The following is a 25769-nucleotide window of genomic DNA, read 5'->3' on the forward strand; positions in this document are numbered from 1 at the left end:
GTGGTAACTGGATCAGCAGGCTGGGAATAGAATGTCCGTATGAGCTAAGATAAGGGGGAATGATTTACAATGGACAAGATAAGACAGAACGTAAAGCAAAGGTAAAGAGTAAGTCGTACATGGACAGTATGTAGACAAAGAATGATGTACAAGAATTGGTTCCGATAAACTAATCAAGCCAATCCTAAAACATGTAATGAAATGTACAGTAAATGCAATGTAATATGTAAATGTATATAAAGAAAGAGGTTTGCTACGCAACTTTGGATATGTTGTGTGCCCTATACCCACCCCCTGGGCTTGAGTCTTTTCAATTTAGTGTAGTTTTGCTGTATGCCAAATAAAGGAACCTGAGTGATGAGACTGGAGTTGAACTGAGCTCTTGGGGAACCATGTGGAAGAGATCTTGGGGGAACCCCAACGTAGTGGTGCCATGACTTAGATCCGCTTGTCTGGGGCAGGAAACATATACACCCCTTAGTATAAGGGTCGCAACCTAGCATTAAGGGAAATGGCATTGGAAAGGTTTAAAAGGATTTAAATAGGAGGAAATTAGTTCCATGCTGAAGAAGTGGTTTAAATTGAAGGGTGGATGCTACACACTCCCCAGAGAAGTGCTAGGGGGAGATTGGGACTGGGTGAAAAAGGAACTCCAAGAATTTATTTTAAAAAAATTCTTGGCAAAGCACATGAGAGGTCTATTAAAAATTATTGGCAGAGTACAGCAAAAACCAGTTGAATGCCACTGAAACTTTCAAAGAAATAGAGCCAACTGGTAGTCATGGAAAAAGTATCAAGGTTTTTTTGGTTTTTGTTTATTCTACAGTAAAGAAAGCAAATCAAAGCAGCAGTATTACAAGGATTATTTCTGGTGGCTAAAACTTTACAAATAAAATGTACCATGTTAGGAAATGAATGCAAAAAGCATAAAAAGCAAATCAAAGTTGTAAAAAGCAAAAAAACCCACGTAAATAAAAACATACCTAAAAGGTCAGGGAAAACATAATGTCTGTTACCTATATCCATATAGCCAAAGTAAAAAGCAGCTGTCCTTCAAGAACTGAATTTAGTGAGTACAGCTTAGCTAGTACGGACAGTGTATTTCAGCCTGCTGATCCAGATACCTCCTTAATTCTGTCACCCAAGAAATGAGGTCTCACCTCTGTCTGATTATTCATGTCAAGCCAGGCCTACACTATTAAAACACACTTTCATTTTATCATGCATTGCTTTCTAGATGGGAATATACTGATTATGAATCACGTATATTGATTTAGTACTAAGTTAAAAAATGCAAAAGACATAAAAGATAAGCTTAAAGCCACAAAGAAAAAGTCAGTTAAAAATGTGATACAATCCCAAAATTTAGTAGCTAGCAAGGTCTTGAAAAGTTTTTTATTAAACATTAAAAAATTAAAGTGATTTTTAAAAACGTATGTACAATTAAAAGAAGCTTACACAAATTAACATGATAGAACTTGGAGGAGACTAAATAGGGGTAGTAAAAGTAATAAAATGTTAAAAAGAAGAGTGAAAGATTTAAAAAAAAATGCTGAGTTGAAGAAAAAAACCTAGTTATGGCAGTAAAAGTCAGTGTAGCCATGCCCATGAGATCCTTAGTAATTAAAGGTTTCAGAGTAGCAAAAAGAAAAGGAGTACTTGTGGCACCTTAGAGACTAACAAATTTAATTAGTTTCTAAGGTGCCACAAGTACTCCTTTTCTTTTTAGTAATCAAACAAATTATGCAATGGTCAAATGGTGACAAATACCACCACTATCTTTTTCCTTTGAAAGTGTTTACAGCCATTCAGAAAAATGGGTCCTTCCCAAATATTGTGTCTATGGATAATCTGTTGTGTTGACTGTTCTCATATTTGCAGGAATCCAATTTACATTGTTTAACTCTGAACAGTTTAGTTAAAATCACTTTAAAAATTAGAGATTTCTACATGGCTTAACTGCTTCCACATGCACTAGTAGGGATATAACCTAAGCGCACGTGTGTACACAAACATTAATAAATAAATGGTAGTGCTAAGTTTAAAAATAAATAAATAACACAGCAGTTAAAACTGCCTGTCAAAAAAAGTTTTATGTGTAACAATAAGCTTACTAAAATCTCAAATAACTAAAATACAAAAATAAACTAAAAACAGCAGTGGAACAAAACATTGTGAAAATACTGAATAATTAGAGCCCAGGCCAAAAATGTTATCTTGCCTATATAAAACACAAACACACAAAACCCCAAAACTTACTTAAAATGTAAATAATAAATAAAAAATTGTAATTTAAAAATTTAAGCAACTCAAATGGGTCATCTGCTCAAACTTGCAATTTACAAAAGGAAAATTTCAGAAATATAAAACCATATTAAAAAAATCAAAGGCTCAGCTGGCAAGGCTAAGCCAAGAAAATTTAAAATATTTATTTGGTCTCTTGTATAAACTGTTTACAACATAGCAAAAAAGGCAAAATTAAAAACAACCATTTTTTAAAAATGTTAAAAGTGTATGTAACATTTTTTAAAAAAATTCTACTGAAAATCCATCCAAATCTTTCATTCAGAATTGCAAAGCTAAGGCAGGCACTCTTTGGACAAGAGGCAATGTCTCCTGTCAGTCTTAACTTAGTTAATGAACCCTTCTGGTGTTTCAATACATTTACAAAGTTGAACATTTTTTTTTAGGTTAGCTATGTAACTTTAAATGTGTGATATGCCCTATACCCTTCCTCCCCCCTGTACTCTTGAGTCTGATCAACTCAGCATAGCTTTGCTGTATGCCAAATTAAAAAAAAATCAAAGTGATAAGACTGGAGCTGAACTGAGTTCTTGGGGAACCAAGCAGAAAAGATCTCTGGGAACCCAACCAATATCTTTCACATAGTATAATAATCTAGCCTTTGTAAAGCACTGACCATGCACAAGCAAGACACTAACAAACAAGTCACTGACATGGATTATTGTTAGTGGTCCCCTCTCCTCCTGCTCTTCCCCCCATAAGTGAATTTTAAAGAAAGTCAGAAATGGCACCATGGAGCTGTTCTGTTCATTAATCCATGACCAGCATCGGCAATCCCTCGATTTGAGGATAACCTTTACCACAGATTTACATATGGGTCCTGAGATGACTCAGGAGTCCGATCCTGGAACCGCAAATTTGCCCACAGTAGGTACAGACATTTCCTGGCAGGTCAGCTGCCTGCTGGGAGAAAGTTCTTTCTTTTTCCTTCCTTCTCTCTCTCTTTTCGCCTTAGAGGGCAAGGCATTTCTCCTCGAAGTGGCTCACTGCCTGATGAAGGATGTGGTGCCATTGAGGTTGGTTGGTAGCCTGCTCCTTCCAGCTTGTGATGTCCACATCCGTTTTCTTGAGGTACGCTTTCAGTGTGTCTTTGTAGCATTTCCTCTGACAACCATGGGATCTCTGACCATGGCTGAGCTGAGAGTAGAGGACTTGTTTTGGAAGGCAAGAGTCTGGCATCCGCACACAATGTCCAGCCCAGGGGAGTTGATGCATGATGATCATTGCTTCAATGCTGGTGACATTGGCTTCAGTGAGGATACTGGCGTTAGTGCAGCAATCTTCCCACTTGATGCAAAGGATCTTCTGGAGGCATCGTTGGTCGAATGTCTGCAGACTCTTTAAGTGCTGTCAATAGGTCACCCAGATTTCACATCCATAAAGGAGTGTAGGAATAACAGTTGTTTCATAGACCTGGATTTGGTGTCCTACCATAGGTCATAGTCTGTGAAAACGTCTGGGAAAGCAGTTTCCCAAAGGAAGCGCTTGTATACTGGATCTCACTGTCAATTTTTGCATTTTGAGAGAGTTGGCTATTGAGGTAGCAGAAGTGCTCGACTATCTCCATAGTCTGTCCCTCAATAGTGATTTGTTGTGGGTCATGTGGAATGCCTGAAGCAGGCTGATGGAGCACTTTCATCTTCTCAGTATTGAGTGAGAATCCTAGACTTCATTAAGTTTGTACAAAAAAATCCAGTGTGGACTGAAGGTCATTCTCAGTGTGTACAATGATGCACAGTCATCAGCATACTGAAGATCAATAAGAGATGCCCTAAGGACTTTGAGCGGAGACGTCGAAGATTAAAAACCGCCCACCCATTCCGTATTGAATGTCAACTCCATTGGTCTTTAACGAGGACCAAAATGACCTCTAAATAGATGGAGAAAAGGATTGGGACAATAGCGCATCCTTGCTTAACCCCAAAAGGGGTCCATCTCCAGGCCATTACAGAGAACAGTGGCAGTCATCTGATCATGAAGAAGCCTTTGGAATTTAATAAATTTTGGAGGGCACACAAATCTGGCCAGCACCTTCCACAGGGCTTCACAATTGACGAAGTCGAAGGCCTTTGTCAAATCGATGAAGGTGATGTACAGGTCCTGATTTTGCTCCTGAGACTTTTCCTGTATTTGGCGGGCAGTGAAGATCATGTACAGATGTGGATTCTTCCTTTGTTGGTTTACCCCACCATTTGTTCCAAGTTTTAAACCAAATGGATCCATACCCAAAGGAGTACATCTGTTTCAGTATATTACTAGAAATGTGTAACTCATTTCAGAGCCTACTGAGAATGTGTTACACATAGCTAAGAATACTGTGTTACCCTGTATCTTTTATAGTTGTGTAACATTTTCAAAAGTATCTGAGTGATTTAGGCTCTTAGAGTGACTTATTGAAAGTCAGTGGGATTTAGGTTTCTGTGTCACATTTGAAAATTGGATTTAGGCTCCCAAGTCACTTAGATATTTTTGAAAATTGAACCCCTTGTCTTTATCGCTCTGTAATTATTTTTAAAAAAGAAAGAAATTACTGTGATTGCTTGTGTATGTCTGTTTGTAGCAAGGCTTTTGAATTAGGTATTGATCTTACATTTTACTGAGTAAATTAGTACTCAGATTCTAGAGTAAACATGCAACATTCATTTAATTAGTATATGAGATTTTCATATTAAGAACACCTTGATCAATTGGTCCATCAGCCCTCACTGAGAGAGTGCTAATCACAACACATAATTTGTGGTGGTCTAGCCGGTCCTTCACCACTCGCTGGCCAGGCTGTCAGTGGCACTGGACAACCGATCTGCATAGCGCACCTCAGCCCAGAACCCCTGAGTGATCCACCAGCCTCAGTCTCCCAAGTACCTGGGATTACAGATGCATGCCACTGCACCCAACTTCATATTAAGAAAGAGGGAAAAAATCTACCTGAACAATCCTCAATAGAAAAAGCCTTCTTGAAGGGAGCACCCATCCATACAACCCCTTAGCAATAAGGAAATGCCCTGTCAGAGTCTCTGTGATACCCCCCCACCTCCTTGTATCACATTCACCACTTTCATTCTAAGAGCCCCACACATCTTCAACATGTACAGTAGGAAAATACACACATCTCATTCCCAATGATGGGGAAGTATGGAGTTGGAGTTGTGTTTGTGTGTGCGCTTTTTTTGTAAAGGAAAACTAGAAAAAACTAAAATTCCAGTGAATGCAACCAGCAATGTTCCCCACAGGGGTCATCAGTAGGGTTTGAATCTGGGTCATTCAACTGCACACCGTCCATGTTGACCAATTGAAGTAAAGGGCTAACTGGTAACACTAGTAGTCTCTTATCCTTTATGTAGTTTAGCCACTAGAGGGGGACATAGACACAACTTTGCAAATGGGTGACATAACTATATGCTAGATGGCAATAGAGTATTAGGAATCCACCTACTGGCCTCTCATGCTCTAGGAGGTGGGTAAGATCTAGTAGTTAGAGAATGGTTATCAAAAGGGCAATGAAGAATGTAAATTTGGCATTCTGAAAGGTAATGTGGCTAAATGGATTAGAGTTGGATCAATTCTCAGCTCTACCAGAATAACCTTTCAGTTGCTTTATTTATAAAATGTGAGGAATGATGCATGTAACCATAGGTAGGGGTATGAGGGGCCTATTGACAAAAGTTTAAGAAATTCACAGATATATTAACTAGGGCTGTCGATTAATCCCAGTTGATTTACACGATTAACTCAAAAAAATTAATCGCGGTTTTAATCACACTTTTAAACAATAGAATACCAATTGAAATGTATTAAATATTTTTGGATGTTTTTCTACATTTTCAAATATATTGATTTCAATTACAATGCAGAATACAAAGTGTACAGTGCTCACTTTATATTATTATTTTTATTACAAATATTTGCACTGTAAAAATGATAAACAAAAGAAATAGTATTTTTCAGTTCACCTCATACAATACCATAATGCAGTCTCTCTATCATGGAAGTGCAACTTACAAATGTAGTTTTTTTTGCTGCGTAACTGCACTCAAAAACAAAACAATGTACAACTCTATAGTCTACAAGTCCAGTTAGTCCTACTTCTTGTTCAGCCAGTAAGACAAACAAGTTTGTTTACATTTATGGGAGATAATGCTGCCTGCTTCTTCTTTACAATGTCACCTGAAAGTGAGAACAGGCATTTGCATGGCACTTTTGTAGACAGCATTGCAAGGTATTTACGTGCCAGATATACAAAACATTCGTATACACTTTCATGCTTCGGCCACCATTCCAGAGGACATGCTTCCATGCTGATGACGCTCGTTAAAAAATAATGCGTTAATTAAATTTGTGACTGAACTACTTGGGGAAGAATAGTATGTCTCTTGCTCTGTTTTACCTGCATTCTGCCATGTATTTCATGTTATAGCAGTCTCGGATGATGACCCAGCATGTTGTTTGTTTTAAGAACACTTTCACTGCAAATTTGACAAAGCGCAAATAAGATACCAATGTGAGATTTCTAAAGATAGCTACAGCATTCAACCTAAGGTTTAAGAATCTGAAGTGCCTTCCAAAATCTGAGGGGGATGAGGTCCTGTGGAGCATGCTTTCAGAAGTCTTCAAAGGGCAACACTCCGATGTGGAAACTACAGAACCCGAACCACCAAAAAAGAAAATCAATCCTCTGCAGGTGGCATCTGACTCAGATGACGAAAGTGAACATGTGTCAGTTGGCACTGCTTTGGATCTTTTCAAGCAGAACCCCTCATTAGCATGGATGCATGTCCTTTGGAATGGTGATTGAAGCATGAAGGGCCATATGAATCTTTAATGCATCTGGCACATAAATATCTTGTGACGCTGGCCACAACAGTGCCATGTGAACACCTGTTCTCACTTTCAGGTGACATTGAAAGGAGAAGCGGGCAGCATTATCACCTGCAAATGTAAACAGACTTGTTTGTCTGAGTGACTAACTGAACAAGAAGTAGGACTGAGTGGACTTGTAGACTCTGATGTTTTACATTGTTTTATTTTTGCATGCAGTTATGTTTTGTACATAATTCTACATTGTAAATTCAACTTTTATGATAGAGATTGTATTACACTACTTGTATGAGGTGAATTGAAAAATACTATTTCTTTTGTTTTTATAGCACAAATATTTGTAATCAAAAATAAATATAAAGTGAGCAGTGTACACTTAGTGTTCTGTGTTGTAATTGAAACCAATATATTTGAAAATGTAGAAAACATCCAAAATATTTAAATAAATGGAATTCTATTATTGTTTAACAGTGCAATTAGTCACGATTAATTTTTTTAGTTGCTTGACAGCCCTAATATTAACCCTTGTCACTGGAAGAACTGGGACTAAATTAATTGTCTGTCTTTGTCTGATTTTGAGTGCAGTCTTGAAGTGATCAATTAAGACTTTTATTTCTATGTTCCACACGTTTATTTGTGCTATACCACAGGAAAACCTACAGAGAGAGAAGAAATTAATTTACATTGTATAGCTTCTCACTAGGACATAGAAGCATGTTCCTAGGGATTAGAAACAATGAAGCAACACTGTGTGGTCTTTATTCTCAAAATGTAGGGTTTTACCTAGAGCAATATAATGAAAAAGAATTACTTGGTATATGTATATACGGGAGGTAAGAAGTATACAACAATAGAATTTATTACAAATTCAGATTGGAGCTGCCACTAGATGTCATACTGTTTTGTTTTTTTAAAATGTAGCAGTACCTCAAATACTCAAAATCTAGAATGTATAAACTGGAACAGGAAAGAATCTAAACAAATTAATTTGAAGTTGATCTATTGAGTCCTGTTTTTTATTGTCTGTTTTTTAACATTGTTGTAAAACATTCATTTGTGCTTTGGTGAGGTGGGATCAGTTGAGCACTGTTCATTTTAAAAAATTGTATTAGCTGTTTGAGCTTTTTATCTGAATTTTAAAATATTCTTTTCTCTTTCTACAGAACCTTCTGGCTTTAAATCCCCGTATGCAAACTCATGCAACTCTATGTTCAAGTGCAGCAAAGAAACAAGACAAGAAACACTGGAAAAGGAATGCTGATAAGAGCGGTTCAGTAAGTACTGTACCTATGATAGATCTGGAAAATGTTAATTCATTGTTAAGGTTGGAAAAAAGTCAGAAAATTCAGAGTTACGTTTCCCACATAGTTAAGCAGCCATATGATTAGACCTCTGGAAATTGGGGGTAACTGCACTGACTTCAGTGATTTACTCCAGTATAAATAAGATCAGAATCTGGTGCCAGATTTTAAATTATGCCTCTTTTTCTCTTTGCATGAAATAGGATTTTTCATCATAAACTTTCTGAATTCTTGTACGTCTCTGCTATTTTAGACACTATTGATCTAGGTATGTTCTTTGCTCCAATATGATACTTGACCAGTTTTATATGATAGTAGTTGTTAAGTCTTCCATTATATTTTATTAATGGTTGCCTCTTTGATCTCCCACCTGATCAAGGATGCCTGTCACGTATTTGTACTGTTTCCGTCCAGATTGTGCAGGATAGTCCTCTCAACTCAAATGTCTTATCTCATTAGGTTTTATGGAATTTTTTAGGTAGAGTATTACACCCCCACTCCTATGAACTAATATTTAGCCTTGCTATATATTCTGTTGAGTGTAATCTCTATTATGATATCCAATTGTATGGGTTTTTTCCGAGTTCCACCATATTTTAGAAATACCTGCTATATTTAGGTCCTCTTTCATTGATAGCAGTGAAACGTCTAAGCAAATGCCCCACTTTCCTGCTTCTTCCTCCTCCCCTTGGCAAGTATACTTCTAGTGTGCACTCAAAGCTTCTGATGCTCTTAAACTTATAGGGATGTGCAAACATTATAAGCCCCAGGAAACATTTGTGGACCTTGGTAGGTGATGGAATTTGAAACAGAATCTGAGATATCATGTAACTTTTCATTCTTTCAGGGTTCTAGGTGAACCTTCTACATAATCCTGGGATTTGTTTGTACAGTTGGATTCTGGGGGTGGGGAGGGTACTGCTCCTGTGTAAAGACCCTTTGTGTTCAATGGGACTCTGTACAGGCACAAGAGTCTGCCCACAAGTTGCTCATTGCATGATCAAAGCCTCAGTTGTAACCAGTATGTATACTCATATTTTAAAAATGGACTTGGATGGTAATATGCTGTAGTTATAGTGTGTGGCTATCTGCTAGAAATTCCCTATTTTTTAGTTCATAAATGGGGCAAAATTTTAAAATGCCAGTACAAAATTTGAAGGAAGTTTTGCATTTCTATCCAGAAAATAGTCCCTATTTTAAAACTTGGTTAAACATTTTCCCCTGTCACAGAGTTGTGTAACTACATTAAAAAACAAACCATCCCCTCATACATTCCCTCTTGCTTCAAAAAGCCCCCGACACAAGCAAGCAAACAAAATTTTATTTGGTAGCCAGTTAAATGGATGGAGTTAGTGAGATACAAAAACTCACTGGAAATGTCTCTGCCTTTCTGGACTCTCTGTTCAACATAAATCAAATTGTAGAGAATTGTTTAACTCTCTTTGAGCCTTCTTCAAGTAAGGAAGCTATTGTAAACAAACATTGGGAGGGATGGGAATTGATTGCATAGGAAGGCATTTGCAGGTAAATTTCTCAATCAAAGAGCTTAAGGCCAGAAGGAACCACTGTATCATCTAGTCTGAACTCCTGTGTATTACAGGCCACCAACACGGCCGGCACTCACATGCTAAACCCAACAAGCAAAAGGTAATATAACCCACAGGAGACTAGACTATTATGTGCCACAGGCAAAGAATAGGAGGGACCAAAGTGCCCAGTGCTTGAAGCCTCCCCAGTGATGGGGAAATGATTAAGTGAGATATACCCAGATAATCCTGGCAAGTAACCCAAACGTGTAAAAATGTAATTAGGAAGGCCAAAAAATAATTTGACGAACAGTTAGCCAAAGACTCAAAGTAATAGCAAAAAAATTTAAATACATCAGAAGCAGGAAGCCTTCTAAACAACCAGTGGCGCCATTGGACGATCAAGATGCTAAAGGAGCACTCAAGGCTGACAAGGCTATTGCGGAGAAATTAAATGAATTCTTGCGTCGGTCTGCATGGGTGAGGATGTGAGGGAGATTCCCAAACATGAGCCATTTTTTTTAGGTGACAGATCTGAGGGACTGTCACAGATTGAGGTATCATTAGGAGGTCTTGGAACAAATTGATAAACTAAACAGTAATAAGTCACCAGGACCAGATGGTATTCACCCAAGAGTTCTGAAGGAGCTCAAATGTGAAATTACAGGACTACTAAGTGTCATCTGTAACCTCTCATTTAAATCAGCTTCAGTACCAAATGACTGGAGGATAGCTAATGTGATGCCAATTTTTAAAAAGGGTTCTAGAGGTGACCCCGGCAATTACAGGCTGGTAAGCCTCACTTCAGTACCGGGCAAACTGGTTGAAACTACACTATAGTAAAGAACAAAATTGTCAGACACGTATATGAACATAATTTGTTGGGGAAGAGTCAACATAGTTTTTTTAAAGGGAAATCATGCCTCACCAATCTGTTAGCATTCTTTGAGGGGGTCAACAAGCATGTGGACAAGGGGAATCCAGTGGATATAGTGTAATTAGATTTTCAGAAAGTCTTTGACAAGGTCCCTCACAATGGCTCTTAAGCAAAGTAAGCTGTCATGGGATAAGAGGGAAGGTCCTGTCATGGATTGGTAATTGGTTAGAAGATAAAAAACAAAGGGTAGGAATAGATGGTCAGTTTTCAGAATGGAGAGAGAGAAATATGGTGTCCCCCAGGGGTCTGAACTGGGACCAGTCCTATTCAACATATTCATAAACGATCTAGAAAAAGGGGTAAACAGTGAGGTGGCAAGATTTTCAGATGATACAAAACTACTCAAGATAGCGAAGTCCCAGGCAGACTGTGAAGAGCTACAAAGGGATCTCTCAAAACTGGGTGACTGGGCAACAAAATGACAGATGAAATTCAATGTTGATAAATGCAAAGTAATGCACATTGGAAAACATAATCCCAACTATACATATAAAATGATGGGGTATAAATTGTCTCTCTTGACTGGTAACAGCTATCTTGGAGTCATGGATAGTTCTCTGAAAACATCCACTCAATGTGCAGCAGCAGTCAAAAAAGTGAACAGAATGTTGGGAATCATTAAAAAAGGGATAGATAATAAGAAAATATCATATTGCTTCTATATAAATCTATGGTATGCCCACATCTTGAATACTTCGTGCAGATGCGGTTGCGTCATCTCAAAGAAGATCTATTGGAACTGGAAAAGGTTCAGAAAAGGGCAACAAAAATGATTAGGGGTCTGGAACGGCTGCCGTATAAGGGAAGATTAATAAGGCTGTGACTTTTCATCTTGGAAAAGAGATGACTAAGGGGGGATATGATTGAGGTCTATAAAATCATGACTGGTGTGGAGAAAGTAAATAAGAAAGTGTTATGTACTCCTTCTCATAACATAAGAACTAGGGGCCACCAAATCAAATTAATAGATAGTAGGTTTAAAACAAACAAAAGGAAGTATTTTTTTTCACACTTCTTGCCAGAGGATGTTGTGAAGGCCAAGATTATAACAGGGATCAAAAAAGAACTAGATAAATTCATGGAGGATAGGTCATCAGTACTTATTAGGCAGGATGGGCAGGGATGATGTCCCTAGCCTCTGTTTGCAAGAAGCTGGGAATGGGCGATGGGATGGATCACTTGATGATTACCTGTTCTGTTCATTCCCTCTGGGGTACCTGGCATTGGCCCCTGTCGGAAGACCGGATACTGGGCTAAATAGACCTTTGATCTGACTCAGTATGGCCATTCTTATGCAGAGGGAGGCAATAAAACTCCAAGGTCACTGCCAATCTGACCTGGGGGAAAATGCCATCCTAACCCCACGTATGGTGGCCATCAGTTAGACCCTGAGCATAAGAATCTGCCAGCCAAACACCTGAAAGAGAGAATGTTTGGTGCTATCTCAGACCAGGCCCACACTGCCCAATGCTGCATCTCTAGCCATGGCCAACCCTGACCCTTCAGAGGAAGGAGATTTAAAAAAAAAAATATACAATGGGAAGAGATAAAAAAATCCCTTCCTCACCCCAGCCAGCAGCTGGCTGACAACCTAAGGTACGAGTTTTAGGCATATAAGACAGAAACTGAAAGTGAGCCCTAGGGCTGTTGAAAACTGTCCCCCACTACCACAAGCAACCCCATTATACAATTGCACTCATAAAATTGTCTAGCTTACTCATAAACTAATTAAATTGTTTGCACCCACTACACCTTTTGGGCGGCTGTTCCAGAACCCCTCTGCTGGTTAGAAACCACCTTCTAGTTTCCAGCCTGAATTTGTTTGTGGCAAGTTTATATCCATTTGTTCATGTGTGGCAACATTATCTTTTAGTGTAAATAGCTCTTCATCCTCCTTGGCATTTACCCCCGATATATTCATAGATAGCAATCGTATCTCCTCTCAGCCTTCTTTTTTTGCTGGACTAATCAAGCCAAGCTCTTTTAGTTTCCGCTCTGAAGATATGCCTTCCGTTGCTCTGATCATCCTAATAGCTCTTCTCTGCACCTGTTCCAGTTTAAATTACTCTTTCATGAGCATGGGCGACAAGAATTGTACACAGAATTCCAGATGAAGTATTCCCAGTGCCTTGTACAACAGCATAAATACTTCTCTATCTCTACAGGAAATGCCTCACCTAATACATCCTAGGATCTCATTTGTCTTTTTCATAGCCACATCACATTGGTAGCTCGTAGTCATCCTGTGATTGATCCAGTTCTGACCTGTTTATAAGCAGGATTAACTGTATTTGAAGTCCATGGTAATTGCATCTGTTTGTATTTACATTAGGTCAGAATTTGGCCCTTAGCATCAGTTTTTCATCAAACTGTACTGATAGGGACTGGGTAGAATTACCACTGGAGGAAGGGTGGGTGTATGAAAATACAGAACTAATTAAATTAACAGCCCTCAAAACTCTGTGAACAAAAGCTGCATCTGCTGAGGCATGCACACAGTGACTTTGTAATGTCTAAAATGCTTCCAGATGGCAGACTTACATATTTTCTCAGAATACTCACACAAACAAAATTTTAACTCCTAGTCTGCTCTGAGACATTTTTGGTTGCCCTGAAAGTAGAAACTAAATGTTAATATCCTTCCAAGCACCAAAAAAGCTAAAATGTATTCTCCTTAAAGAAGGTTCCTTGTGCTTTAAGTGAGTATTGTGACTTGTTTATTATGTCAGACAACCAGGCTATTGTTTAAAATCGGTTTCTATCAGCAGATGGAAGCCAGTCAACGTCCCCTAGAAACTATAGGGGAAATAAGTCATTGGTATTTATAAAACAGCTTTCAGACTTTTAAGATCTTGTATAGGAATGCAGGGCTCGTTTGCTTAGTCACCTGAGATTTAGGTGATAAACAACTGTATTAAAGATTCAGGTAGTTACGCTGATTCTTGCTGGCGGGTGGAACCGATCATTCCCAACCAGGATATACAAGGGAAGTGTTTATTTGAGCCAGAGGGAGGACAGAGGCAGTCCTGGCAATCATCCTAAAAAAAGCCATGCTTGAGGAAGAAATTTAGGCTGAGGTTTTGGTTGTGTTACTGTCTTTGAATTACCAATAGACAAAAACCTAGGAAGGAGATGAGTTGTGACACTAATTCGAGATCTGTGGGCCCTATTGAGGGACTATTTCTGTTCACAGGATTGCTCTGGGTATCTCATATTTTTCCTGCCACAAAGGCTTCTTATCTGAGTAAACACTGTACCAGATGTGCATACTTTATTCTGTTGGGTGTATATTAGAAGGCATTTCACATTTCAATATGTATGAACCAAATTCTGTCCTCATTTAGATCTGTTGGACCCCATTGGATTGAGAGAGGTGCACTGTTGTAAATGAAAATGTTTTTTGACCCTACATATTTTTTTTATGATTTATTACTCACTGGAGAAGTCTGAGTTCAGTGGGACAGGACATTCTGTGCCCCAGGCTGAAGGAGGCTTGTGAATATTGAGGAGAGGTTTTGATGAGGAAGAGGATATAATCCAAACCATCAATTCAGCATTTCTTCTCAAACACTGCTTGAGACTGCTTATACACTTTATTGATGTACCTATAGAACAATATTAGGAATTGCTTCAGATGGAAAAGTTGGATGTAATTCAACAAAAGAAAAAGGCAAGAAGGGGGACATTGGCTTATTAATTGCCATAGCCTTTGTCTGTATTGAACTTCTGGCAGTAGTAGCACTGTTCTTTGTGCTTGCATTTACTAAACCTGATCAACATCTTCCAAGAGCCAAACCATTTTTAAGTGCAGCTATTTCTTCCAAGGATATCACTTTTGGTCAAAGCAATTTGATTTAATTTTTCTGTAGCTCCTCTTAAATATTGGAAATATAAACAGATTGATTGTTTATTCTGTGACATGTTAAAGTACAAACTATTAAGTCTGTTTGTGCAGTGTGTTGTAGGCCAAGACATGCAATATGTTGCATGATGTACCTGGTGATGTTCATCTGAGTACTAATAAATACTTGTTCAAATGTCAAACAGCTTTTCACTTTGTATCTCTGTAATTGTTTGTGAACATTTGCACAAATGAGTTTTTATTAACACAAATGTTTGAGGAATGACTACTGTTTGTACAAATTTCCATAAACACGCAGAAGCAAGGGTAGAAAAGACTATCCATTTTCAGCTATATGCTCTTTCTCTCCTCTTTTAAATATTTGTTGTCCAGTAAGGGAGCTGGAAAAATATGCTACTTTGGTGACCAGTTGTACACCACAGTTAGAGAATAATCTAAACAAACTGTTCACAGATAACTGGCGGCCTGAAAGATAAATTGTTCAAATTACAAATAAATAAATATCAGTCAGTTTACCCATAACTTGAGAACAGGAAACTTATTGGATAAATTATTTGCATTGAATAATTTGACCAGCTCCAAAGCTGTATTAATGAAACATTTAGTATATTTATAAAAATATTCCTAAATATTGTGAAATAGAGAGCACTTATTAAAGGAAATATGTTCAATTACCTTTACAACTTAAACCTATAGTTCACGTTTGCTAAATATTTATTTGTTCTCTGTGTGTGTGTGTGTACATATGCAAGTTTAGCTCTTTTCTGAAAAGGTATACAATAGCAGATGTTTATCTAATCGCTACCCTATTCAAATACTAATCGGTGGAACATACGTAGAATGCTACTAGTACGAATAGGTATACGATGGCAATAGTCTTTTTAATCACATCACTATTCAGCCACTAATCGGTGTGATGATTAAGGGACATTAGGGGGAGCACTTTGACATCTGATTCTTGGAACTGATGTCTGCTCAGGCTGTGCTTTGTGGTATCATGGCCAGACTGATTTGCTTAAATGAAATGCTCTGATTCCCAAATGTGGAAAATGTTACATTAGGATCTGTTGACGTGATTAGAAAATTTGAGAATTTTTTTTTCTACTAGTGATTGACTGTATGTACAAACAATTTACATGAATAAAACATGGATTACTTTGAGTATCAGTAAGAGTTGAAAAGTAATGTCAAGAGATCTTATCTTTTACTCATAGTATCAATAATTAAATATTTATAGGGACTTTAAAATGTACCAGTTTAATCATTTAGCAAATTCCAACTCATGCATTTTTCAGACACACTAATTACTTTGCATTTCTTTGTATAGGTACCATACACTGTGTTTTCTAGACATTTTATTCAAGTGTGACTGTGGCTTACATTATATCTGTACATGAAAATGATTTATCCCAGCTGTTTCCATAAGATACACGTTACAGCACTTATCTTCTTTTTATCTTAGTTGGAATTTGTCCTTAAGACATAATCATCAGAATTTATCAGCTGTTATGAAATCTGCCTGCCTGCTACAGATTAGCCCTTTCCGTAATGTAACTTTTCTGTTATAGAGTCATAAGTACATTATGGTGACATTGTGTCTGGTTCTTTTAATGAGTGTGCTGAGGGTGTAAGGATGTAAAGAGCTTTTTCCTTCCCTTGTGAGCCCCTCTTCATGCAGAGCACACACATAGTTGCAGGGCACTGGAACAGTGTCTGCCCTACCCCTAAGCAGTAGTGAGGGATTAGTAAGGCTGGATACTGGCAATTCCAACCAGTCTCCCTGAGAATTAGGAGAGCTGTATAGGCTGAGGGATATAATCTGCCATGAGTGCCATATTAATAGTCCTAGCTTCTGGAAAGCCTTGCTGGGAAATAGGGCATAGATTATATATTCCCCTTTTCCTACAAGACAGAGAGAGACTCTGAGAGACTGAGGCAGGTCTGCTAGCATCTGCTGAAAGATCCAGGTGAATAAACCCCCTTTGCTTTATCTTTTTAGTTTTCCAGTCCTTTGCTTCATATTGATTCAGTGGTGAATACCTCCCAAGGGAGTCTGAAACAGTCTGAGAGTTTGGATGCTTTTTTGCTGACTGTTGGCACACGATGAAATACAAAGTTCTCTTGGATGGGAGAGGAGGGGTACTTTCTGGGGTTTGGCTTGTTTATATTTTAAATAATCATGGATGGGTGATGCATCCATGTAATCACGTAATTAGAGACTATATTTTAATGCATGTGCACAAGAGGGCCAGAATATGGTTGCACAGGCTATCTTAATTCTGGCATTTCCTAAATTTTGAGTGCTTGGCTTTACAACCTGAATGTTGCTTCTCTATTGTGTTGTGCCATCTAAGAAACAATATTCCAGTGTGCTCTACTACCAGCAGCGTCTACCTCTCCTTCAGTGTTTAATTCCTGAAAGAAATCTTTCTTGAAATCCCCTCTTCTGGCCTTCAAACAACCCCTCAACCTCACCAAACTCAGCAGGAGCAGCAGCAAGCTCTCCACAAACCACAATCCACCAACTCAAAGCAGCACCAACCATAACAGAGGCAAAATCTGCAGACATATCTCCAGTGCTATGATGATCAATTCCCCCACAAAACACCTTTCAAGATCCATGGGTTCTACACATGTGATTTGCCTCATCCAGTGCAGTAAATGCTCCAGTAAATACTGTGTGGGTGAAACTAGACAATCACTATGATCTAAAATGAACTTACATAGAAAAATGATAAAAGATAAAAATACCCTATCACCCATGGCAAATGCTTTTCACAAAATAATCATTCCATATCTGACTTCTCAATCTGCATCCTCAAAGAAGCCTGCACAACCCCTTCAAAAGATGAGCCTGGGATCTTAAATTTATAGCTTTGCAAGATACTAAAAATTGTGGTCTTAAACCATGAATCCCGTGTCTTTATTATTACAACAATCAGTAACCCACTAACCTCCCTTTTTTGTCCTATGAGTGGAGCATTGTTAATTGGCCACTTCACCTTGAATGGTTGCAGAATATGTGTTAACTACTTATACTAAACAATCTGTTGCACCTTGTGTTTAGTTGTGACACTCCTGAGTACCTTTCCCAGTCCTGAAGAAGAGCTCAGTGTAGCTCAAAATCTTCTCTCTTTCACCAACAGAAGTTGGTCCAGGAAAAGATATTCCTCATTTAGTAATATGTTACTGTTGTCAAGTGGTTTCTTAAAGATTATGTTGCACATACCTTTCTCCTTCCACTGATACTCTGTGACAGAAACATCACATTCCTTTGCTGCTGACTTAGCCCTGTACCCCCCACCCTCCAATAAAAATATCTGTAGCTTAATGCTATTTTCAGGGGACTTGAGGTTGGTGCATGTGGGTGACCACCTTTCCCTCTCTGCAGGAGTTCCTTACAAAAGTTTTCTCTAGCTGTATTATATAGTTCTCCTTTCTTTCAGTGATTCTTACAGCTAGTCTGTGCTTGAAATGCTACAGTGGCACAGCTGCACCATTGTAGTGCTTTAGTGTAGACACTACCTATGCCCATGTGAGGAGCCCTCCCATTGGCATAGGTAATCCACTTCCCCAAGAGGCAGTAGCTAGACTGATGGAAGAATTCTTCTGCCAACCCAGCGCTGTCTGCGCAGGGGATTTTTCACACCCTGGGTGACGTAGTTAAACTGACATAATTTGCTAGTGTAGGCCAGGCCTTACCCTTGCTATGTTTTTTCCTTAACTCCAAATTTCTTAAAAGTATTTGCCTCCTATGGCCATACAGGCACATCCATTCCCATCCAAAGAGCATGAAAATTCCTTTCTTTAGGCAAGGCTGCCATTGTCTTCTTCAAGGATTCCATCATTGTTGCCAGAGAGGGGAGCAAGTCTGATGTGAGTTTAGCATCTGTTCTCTTGAGCTGGAATCAAATGCCTTATATTGTTTGAAAAATATGAGGTCAAACATACATTTCTAACTCTCTAGCAGATCATGATAAATGAACCTCTAAAATCAGATATTCGTCTATTGCAGAGCTACATGAGTGCTGTTGGTACCAATGAACTTTTCTAAGGGCATGTCGACATGTACAGCGCTTCAGCGGCACAGCTGTGCTGATGCAGCTGCACTGCTGCAGTGCGTCCTGTGATGATAACACCACCTCCATGAACGGCAGAAGCTATGTTGGTGGGAGAAGCTCTCCTGCTGACATAGCGCTGCACACACAAGTGCTTATGTCGGTGTAATTTATGTCACTCGGGGTCATTCACACCCCTGTGTGACATAAATTATACTGACATAGGCTGTAGTGTAAACATAACGTTAGCAAACTGGCCTATTTTTTAAATTGGGGGGGTTACTGAATCTTCTACTTCTGTCGCATCTGAAGTCAGTGGGAATTGCAGATGATAAGTATCTCTCAGGATTTTGTTCAAATGCTTTAGGAACAAACACAATTTCTTTGATAATCCCATTATGCTTTCAAGGCTTCACAAAGCTGCTTTGTACTTTTTTCTGTTTTGTAGAAATTGGAGAGTGCTCTTTGCCTTTATGTAGATTAAAGCTTTTTAGAAAGTTTGGAAGAAAAAGAAAGCTTATTTTGAATGTTTAATTGACTATTATACCTATATATGTAAACCCAGTTGTCCGTGGAGATTTTTTTTAGTAACTCATAAGTGCTTGAATTGCAAAAGAAGAAATATTTTAATTTTATTTAAATAACGTAGTTACCTTGTGTTTTATAGACCATGTAACAAGGCAGGGGATCCTGCGCCAAAGAGCTTATTATGATCTGTTATGCTGGTTGGGACGCCTAGTTCCTGATGCTCACTTTGTAGAGTTTACCATTTTGTCTTTTATATCTTCCTGTGCATTTGTCAGCGAACAGCCAAACAGTGTGAATAAGATCTTGCATATGTTTGTAGCAATAAGTCTGAAAAGCATCCTTACCACCAGGGCGCTAGAAAAGATGTGGAGAGGCTCACACTGTTGCTAGGCAACACAACACTACCACAGATAGTATTTTTCTTTTAATTTATTTATTCTTCAATTTGAGAATGTCCTGCTTGGAGCCATTTGGGTAATAGTTAGGCAAGCACATAGAAATCAGAAAGCTGCAGAAGCAGAATAAAGGAATGCAATAACGAACTAAATAAAAAGTCACAACACATTTATAAAATGGAAAGAACCAGGAGACATGAAATAATTAGCGAAGAATAAAGGAGAAAGAAAGAAAGAAAAACAAACAAGGGGAAAGAGAACAAGAGGAAAAAACCCCAAGCAATAAAATGAAAAAAGAAAAGATAGGGCACTACTGAAGAAAAATTTGAAATGGAAAACGCAAATGAAGTAAACTCAAGGGAATGGGGGACATTGTTATATAAGAAAAGGAATTAGAAACTTACAGATGAAAAGGGCTTGCAGAGGAAAAAGCAGAAATTGTCTTAAGCGAATGACTGGTATCTCTAATTGCTCCACTTTTTCCTACCACTCTGCTTAGGCCTTTGCAACAATGGTAACACCTTTTGGGAGTTGGGGAATGGCTAATGGATCCAATGTTTGCTACAAAAGGATACAATAAGAGTTTCAGGTTTGTTCAGAACTATTCAGTGTTAGAGATTTTAGGATAAAATTCAAAACTACCTGAGTGATTCAGGAGCATAAGACGATGGGACTAAGGCATCTAAGTCAATGGGACACAAATCTAAACATTAATATGCATTGTACTATTTAAATAATATTGGATTTAGGTACAAAAAGTACATGAATGTATTAAGAGTACAAAATTAGGCACAGATACAACAAACATGCTTATGATCCCATTGAAGAGAATGGGACTGCTCTTCTACTTACAGTTAAGCACATATGTAAGTGTTTGCAAGATCAGATCTTTCAACTCTTCAGTTTGGGAAAATGTTACAAGGTAGGATTTAATATGCGACCTTAACTCAGATTCTTGTGCATATCCATTAGGGTTCTTTAATTACAAGATCATATCCTATTTCTCAGATAATACATTCCAATACCATACAAATCTATTTTGGAACTTCAGAGGCACATCACATGCAGCATTTTGTTAGACAGGAAATTTGACAGAAAAAAACAGATTAGAGAGTGGTCTGGATTTCAAAATGCTGAGCACCCTGTGGCTCCATTTGGGGTCCATCAGAACGGCTGGATTCTCAGCACTTCTGAAGATCTGGCTGTAATATCTTACTGACTAGCAGGCTGGTTTCAAGATTGACCATTTGTTACGATCAGAAACTATATACAGAAATGAGGTAAACAAAAGTTCCTACTGCTCCATGTAGCTGCACTCTGCAGCTACCCTCTCCTGGGTTTCTTTCTTTCTGTTCCCTTGCTGAAAGTGTCACAGGAAACCAAAATCTACATGGAGAGTATACAGGCAATATGGTATCTGTACACTTCCTAGAGGTCTTGCTCTACAGGACACTGGCCACTTATTTAGTTGCCTAAATTCATATTTAGGAGCCACACTTCCAATGTCTCTTTTTGAAAATATGAACCTTAGATTTCCTTGCTTTCCTGGCAGTTGCTGTGGAGAGTAGCTGGCGTGCCTCCTATTGCTCAATAGCACCCCTTCTGGTCTTTTATACAGCAGTTTAAAAAGGTTTCAAAGACAGTGCATTCATGGGGAAGGCAATATTCATGGGGCTCCAAAGCATGATTGTGTTGGAGAGGAAGGATCTTCAGGATAAGACTATGGATGCTCCCAGTGGGAGTGAAGACCATGCCAATCAGGCAGTAAATAGGAAAACAAAGCTAGCAAGCAATCATGATTGCCAAAATCAAGGTATTTCATTGCTAGATGTCCTTGTCCATCAGCTGGCACACGAAATTGAGGTCTTTCGTGGTGGTTTCCAATGGTCAAGGCTGTGTAAGGAGAAAGCATTGTCAAAGCTGTGTTTACCTACTACTATTACTGGCAGTATCATGTAATGTGTTAAGAGCTTTGGCTACCTTGATTATGATAGTCACTATATAAAATCTTGTTTTTTGCTCTATGTGTGATTCCCGTGACCATTTTGGTCAGAGGAGCATCATTTCATGACATTTCAGTGGCTGTCGTTTTATCCCAGCGATACCCAGTCTCCTCTTTGGGACTTTTGTGAGGTATTATCACCATACGTTATTAGGGTGACAAGATGTCCCTATTTTAAAGAAATAGTTCTGAGTTTTGGGTCTTTTTATTATATAGGCTCATATTTCCTCCCACCCCCCGTCCTGATTTTTCACACTTGCTGTCTGATCACCCTATGCATTATCATCCCTGTTTTACAAAAGGGGAACCGAGGCACAAATAAGCTAAATGACTTGCCAAAGATCATGTGGGAAGTCTGTGGTGATGCAGGGAATTGAACCTGGGTCTCCCACATCCCAGGCCAATGCCCCAACCACCTTTCCTCTCCGTTCTTTGTGCTACACAGTAAAATTCTTATTTTTAAGTTGCTTCTCATGAAGAAAGAGAAATAAGTGTGATTCTTTTTCTCAGGATTTGTGCTGGAAAAATGTTAAGAATTATTAGAGAGCCGTAGTTTCTTATACAAAGAACATTATGCTTATTGAAAATGATTTTCTTTTTTCTCATTTAATTTTGACTGAAATACATTCTTAATTATTTATAATTAGGTGACAGATCAGATGGTGAAGATTTTATAAGTAGCACAGCCATAAAAATAACCTATGTCTCTGATCTTCTGAAAAAGGATTAACAGGATTAAAGTATGTTTAGTAAGAGGAAAAAGTGTATTGTATATCATGTATGTTGTATGAGCATGTGACTTTCCTTTTTCCCGTGCCAGCTTTTCTTATTTTTTCTTGTAGCTGCATTCTAATTTCATGTTCTTTCTGGTCTTTTCCTGATACCATAGGGACAAATCGGTTCTTGATTTACTGCACATTTGCAGTGGTATGCTGCAACAAGATCTCAGATACTACAGTCATGAATATGGTATAAAAACATATATAGCTATAATCCTCTTACATTGTGCAGTTTGTTTTCAAGGTGCTTCTGCAAAAATGGCAGCAACTTGTTCCTAGACTGCTGTTTTAGAGAGAAATTAATGGAAGAGCTATCTAAATCCCCTAGGATGCTTTGAAAATCTCAAAGGGACTGTCTCCTCATCTCATGGAAGATGGAAATTGGTTAAGAATCTAGACTTTGATTTCTCCCCTAAGTATGTGAATTGGGGACTCACTCCAACATATGCTGTAATGTTTCTGGCTGACGTCAGAGTGAGCACAAGGAAAGCCTAAAATACATAAAAAGATCAAGGCATGATGACACTGAAAAACATCATTTGCGTTTTACATCTGTGACATTCTTCTGTCTCATCTGGTGTTGTTGAATGAGACAATGAAGTCTTCTGTCATTCAGTAATATGTAAACACTTTATTACAGCAAAAAATATGGATTCTGATGCAAATGTCTTTTTCATTGTCCTCAAGTGTGAGAGTGCAGTACACAGAAATAAATTATATTATTTGTATGGTGATCTTGTCATATTTATTTTTAAATCTGTCTATTTGAGTAGATCCTGGGAGATGCAATCTGCTGGATTCTGTTCCATTTCCCAGATAGTACAGTAATTTGTAATCCAAAATTACATCAATTCAAATGTGGAAAAATATTGGAACAAATTATTAAAAAATCAATTTGTAAGCACCTTGAGAATGATAGGGTTATAAGGAATAGCCAGCATGGATTTGTTGAGAACCTATCATGCCAGATTAACTTAATTTCCTTTTTCGATGAGGTTACTGACTTAGTGGGTAAGAAGGAAGCAGTAGACATGATATATCTTGATTTTAGTAAGGCTTTTGACACATCCCACATGATGGTCTCATAAGCAAACTAGGGAAATGTGGTCTAGATGAAATTACTATTAGGGAGTACACAACTGGTTGAAAGACTGTACTTTAAAAATAATTATCAGTGGTTTGCTGACAAACTGGGTTAGAATATTTAGTGGCGTCGCGCAGGGGTCTGTCCTGGTCAGGTATTATTCTATATTTTCATTCATGACTTGGATAATAGAATGGAGAATTTGCTTATAAAATTTGCAGATGATACCAAACTGGAAAAAGTTTCAGGCACGTTGGAGGACAGGATTAAAATTCAAAATAACCTTGAAAAATGAGAGAATTGGTCTGAAATCAACAAGAAGAAATTCAACCAAGACAGGTGCAAATGCTCAACTACAAAAGAGGGAATACCTGGCTATGTGGGAGTATAGCTCAAAAAGATCTAGGGATTATAGTGGATCACAAATTGAATGAATCAGCAATGAGACACAGTTGGAAAAAAAAAAAAAGCTAATATCATTAGTGCATTAACAGGAGTGTCGTTTATGAGACCTACTTGGCACTGGTTGAGGCCTCTCTGGACTACTGTGTCCAGTTCTGGGCACCACACTTTATGAAGAATGTGGATAAATTGGAGAGAGTCCAGAGGAGAGCAACAAAAATGATGATAGGTTTAGAAAATCCAGCATATGAGGAAAGATTAAAAAATCTGGGCACATTTAGTTTTGAGAAATGCAGACTGAATGGGGGATCTGATAAGTTGTCTTATGTGTGTTAAGGTCTGTTATAAAGAGGATGGTGTTCAGTTCTCCATGTCCACTGAAGGTAGGACAAGAAGTAATGGGATTAATCTGCAGCAAGGGAGATTTAGGTTAGAGATTAGGAAAAGCTTTCTAACTATCAGGACATTTAAACTCTGGAATAGACTTCCAAGGGAGGTTGTGGAATCCCCTTAATTGGAGGTTGGACAAACACCTGTCAGGGATGGTCTAGGTTTACTTGGTCCTGCCCTAAGTACTGCAGGCACTTGTAGAGCTGGAAGGGATCTTATATCTATGATTCTATTATATGAATCAAAATATGAGAGCTGGGTAGCATTTTTCTGATATCTGTTTATGGAGCCTATAGCTTTTTCACAAGCTTCAGCGCACTGACAGTCACAACCTTCCTCCTTCAGTTTCCTGGGAGGAATGGCAGTGGTGGCAAAATCTGGTATAAAATGCAAGTGGTAGTTTACCACAGCATCCTCACATAGGGAGTGGCCTTCACTGACTGCAGTCTTTTTCAGTTGGTCCAAGTTACTCTTACAGCCAGTAGGAGCAAGTTGCATGGTAGTTTTGTTTTTCTGACTGTTTGAGCCTATCCTGTGTGATAGAGGGTCACCGTCATTGGGCAAAAGCTGACTTCATCTGATTTTGGGGGTAGAGAAGCTGCATTTCAGTTGCACTGGAAAAATCTGGAGAAAAATATTTTCTCATAGTCCTAGTGCTTGTGCCTTTGACTATGGCAGGCAGTTCCCAAGTTCACTTATTACTTTTAAGTAATTCCTTTGACAACAGTCTTATTTTTATTTTATATTTGGCCTGACCTGTGGTAAGTGTCATTAGTTGTTGGCTGTGTGTGTGTTCTCTCTGTGTGCTGCAGTGGCTCTGGCCAGATAACCTGTACAGCAGGCTCCAATCATACTGCCCCAAACACCACAGACTCGGTTTCTGTAGCGAAGGCATTCGGTCAGGTTTATTGTCAATGAAGCATGGTAATAACACCCGGCAGACTCTATGAGGATACTAAGACATGTATGTCCATTGCAATGGACTCAGCCCAGTGAATGGTGGGACTTTCCATTCCCCCTGGCTAGACAAAGACACTCCCTCTGAAACCCCTCTTTTATACACTGATAAAAACAGTTATGTATTGCCCCTATGACGTGGTTAGTTACCACCCTTTACCTTGTACCTGTTGGTTTGATCAGAACCTCTCTATTCATCACCCTGTCATCCTGACCTTATCTTGAAGAGGGGTCAGTGTGGTCTGCATCATCTCTGAGGAGTGCGTTTACACCATAACCATGTATTGGGGTGTTCTGGCACTACCCTTCTGGAATGTATTTATGTGACTACTTAGTCCCTAGGAGTGCTTGTGTTTGTGCAACATCAGCTCTGTTCTCGCCAAGTTCTGCAAGTAGGTATGTTTTGTAAAAGGGCCTCACTTTTACTCA

The 25769-nt window shown here is 38.5% G+C and overlaps 1 protein-coding gene across 1 annotated transcript in view; it reads left to right on the top strand.

The window, feature by feature from the left end:
• Positions 1–3417: 3417 nt before the first annotated feature.
• The window catches only part of DPYD (dihydropyrimidine dehydrogenase), a 502649-nt gene continuing 480297 nt past the window's right edge, over positions 3418–25769 (top strand). Inside the window, exons 1-2 of the mRNA XM_077825357.1 lie at positions 3418–3570; positions 8283–8393. Of these exons, the coding sequence (XP_077681483.1) occupies positions 3418–3570; positions 8283–8393 (264 nt within the window). The remainder of the gene's footprint in view (positions 3571–8282; positions 8394–25769) is intronic.

This window comes from Eretmochelys imbricata, chromosome 8 (assembly GCF_965152235.1).
Source record: "Eretmochelys imbricata isolate rEreImb1 chromosome 8, rEreImb1.hap1, whole genome shotgun sequence".
Classification (NCBI taxonomy): domain Eukaryota; kingdom Metazoa; phylum Chordata; order Testudines; family Cheloniidae; genus Eretmochelys; species Eretmochelys imbricata.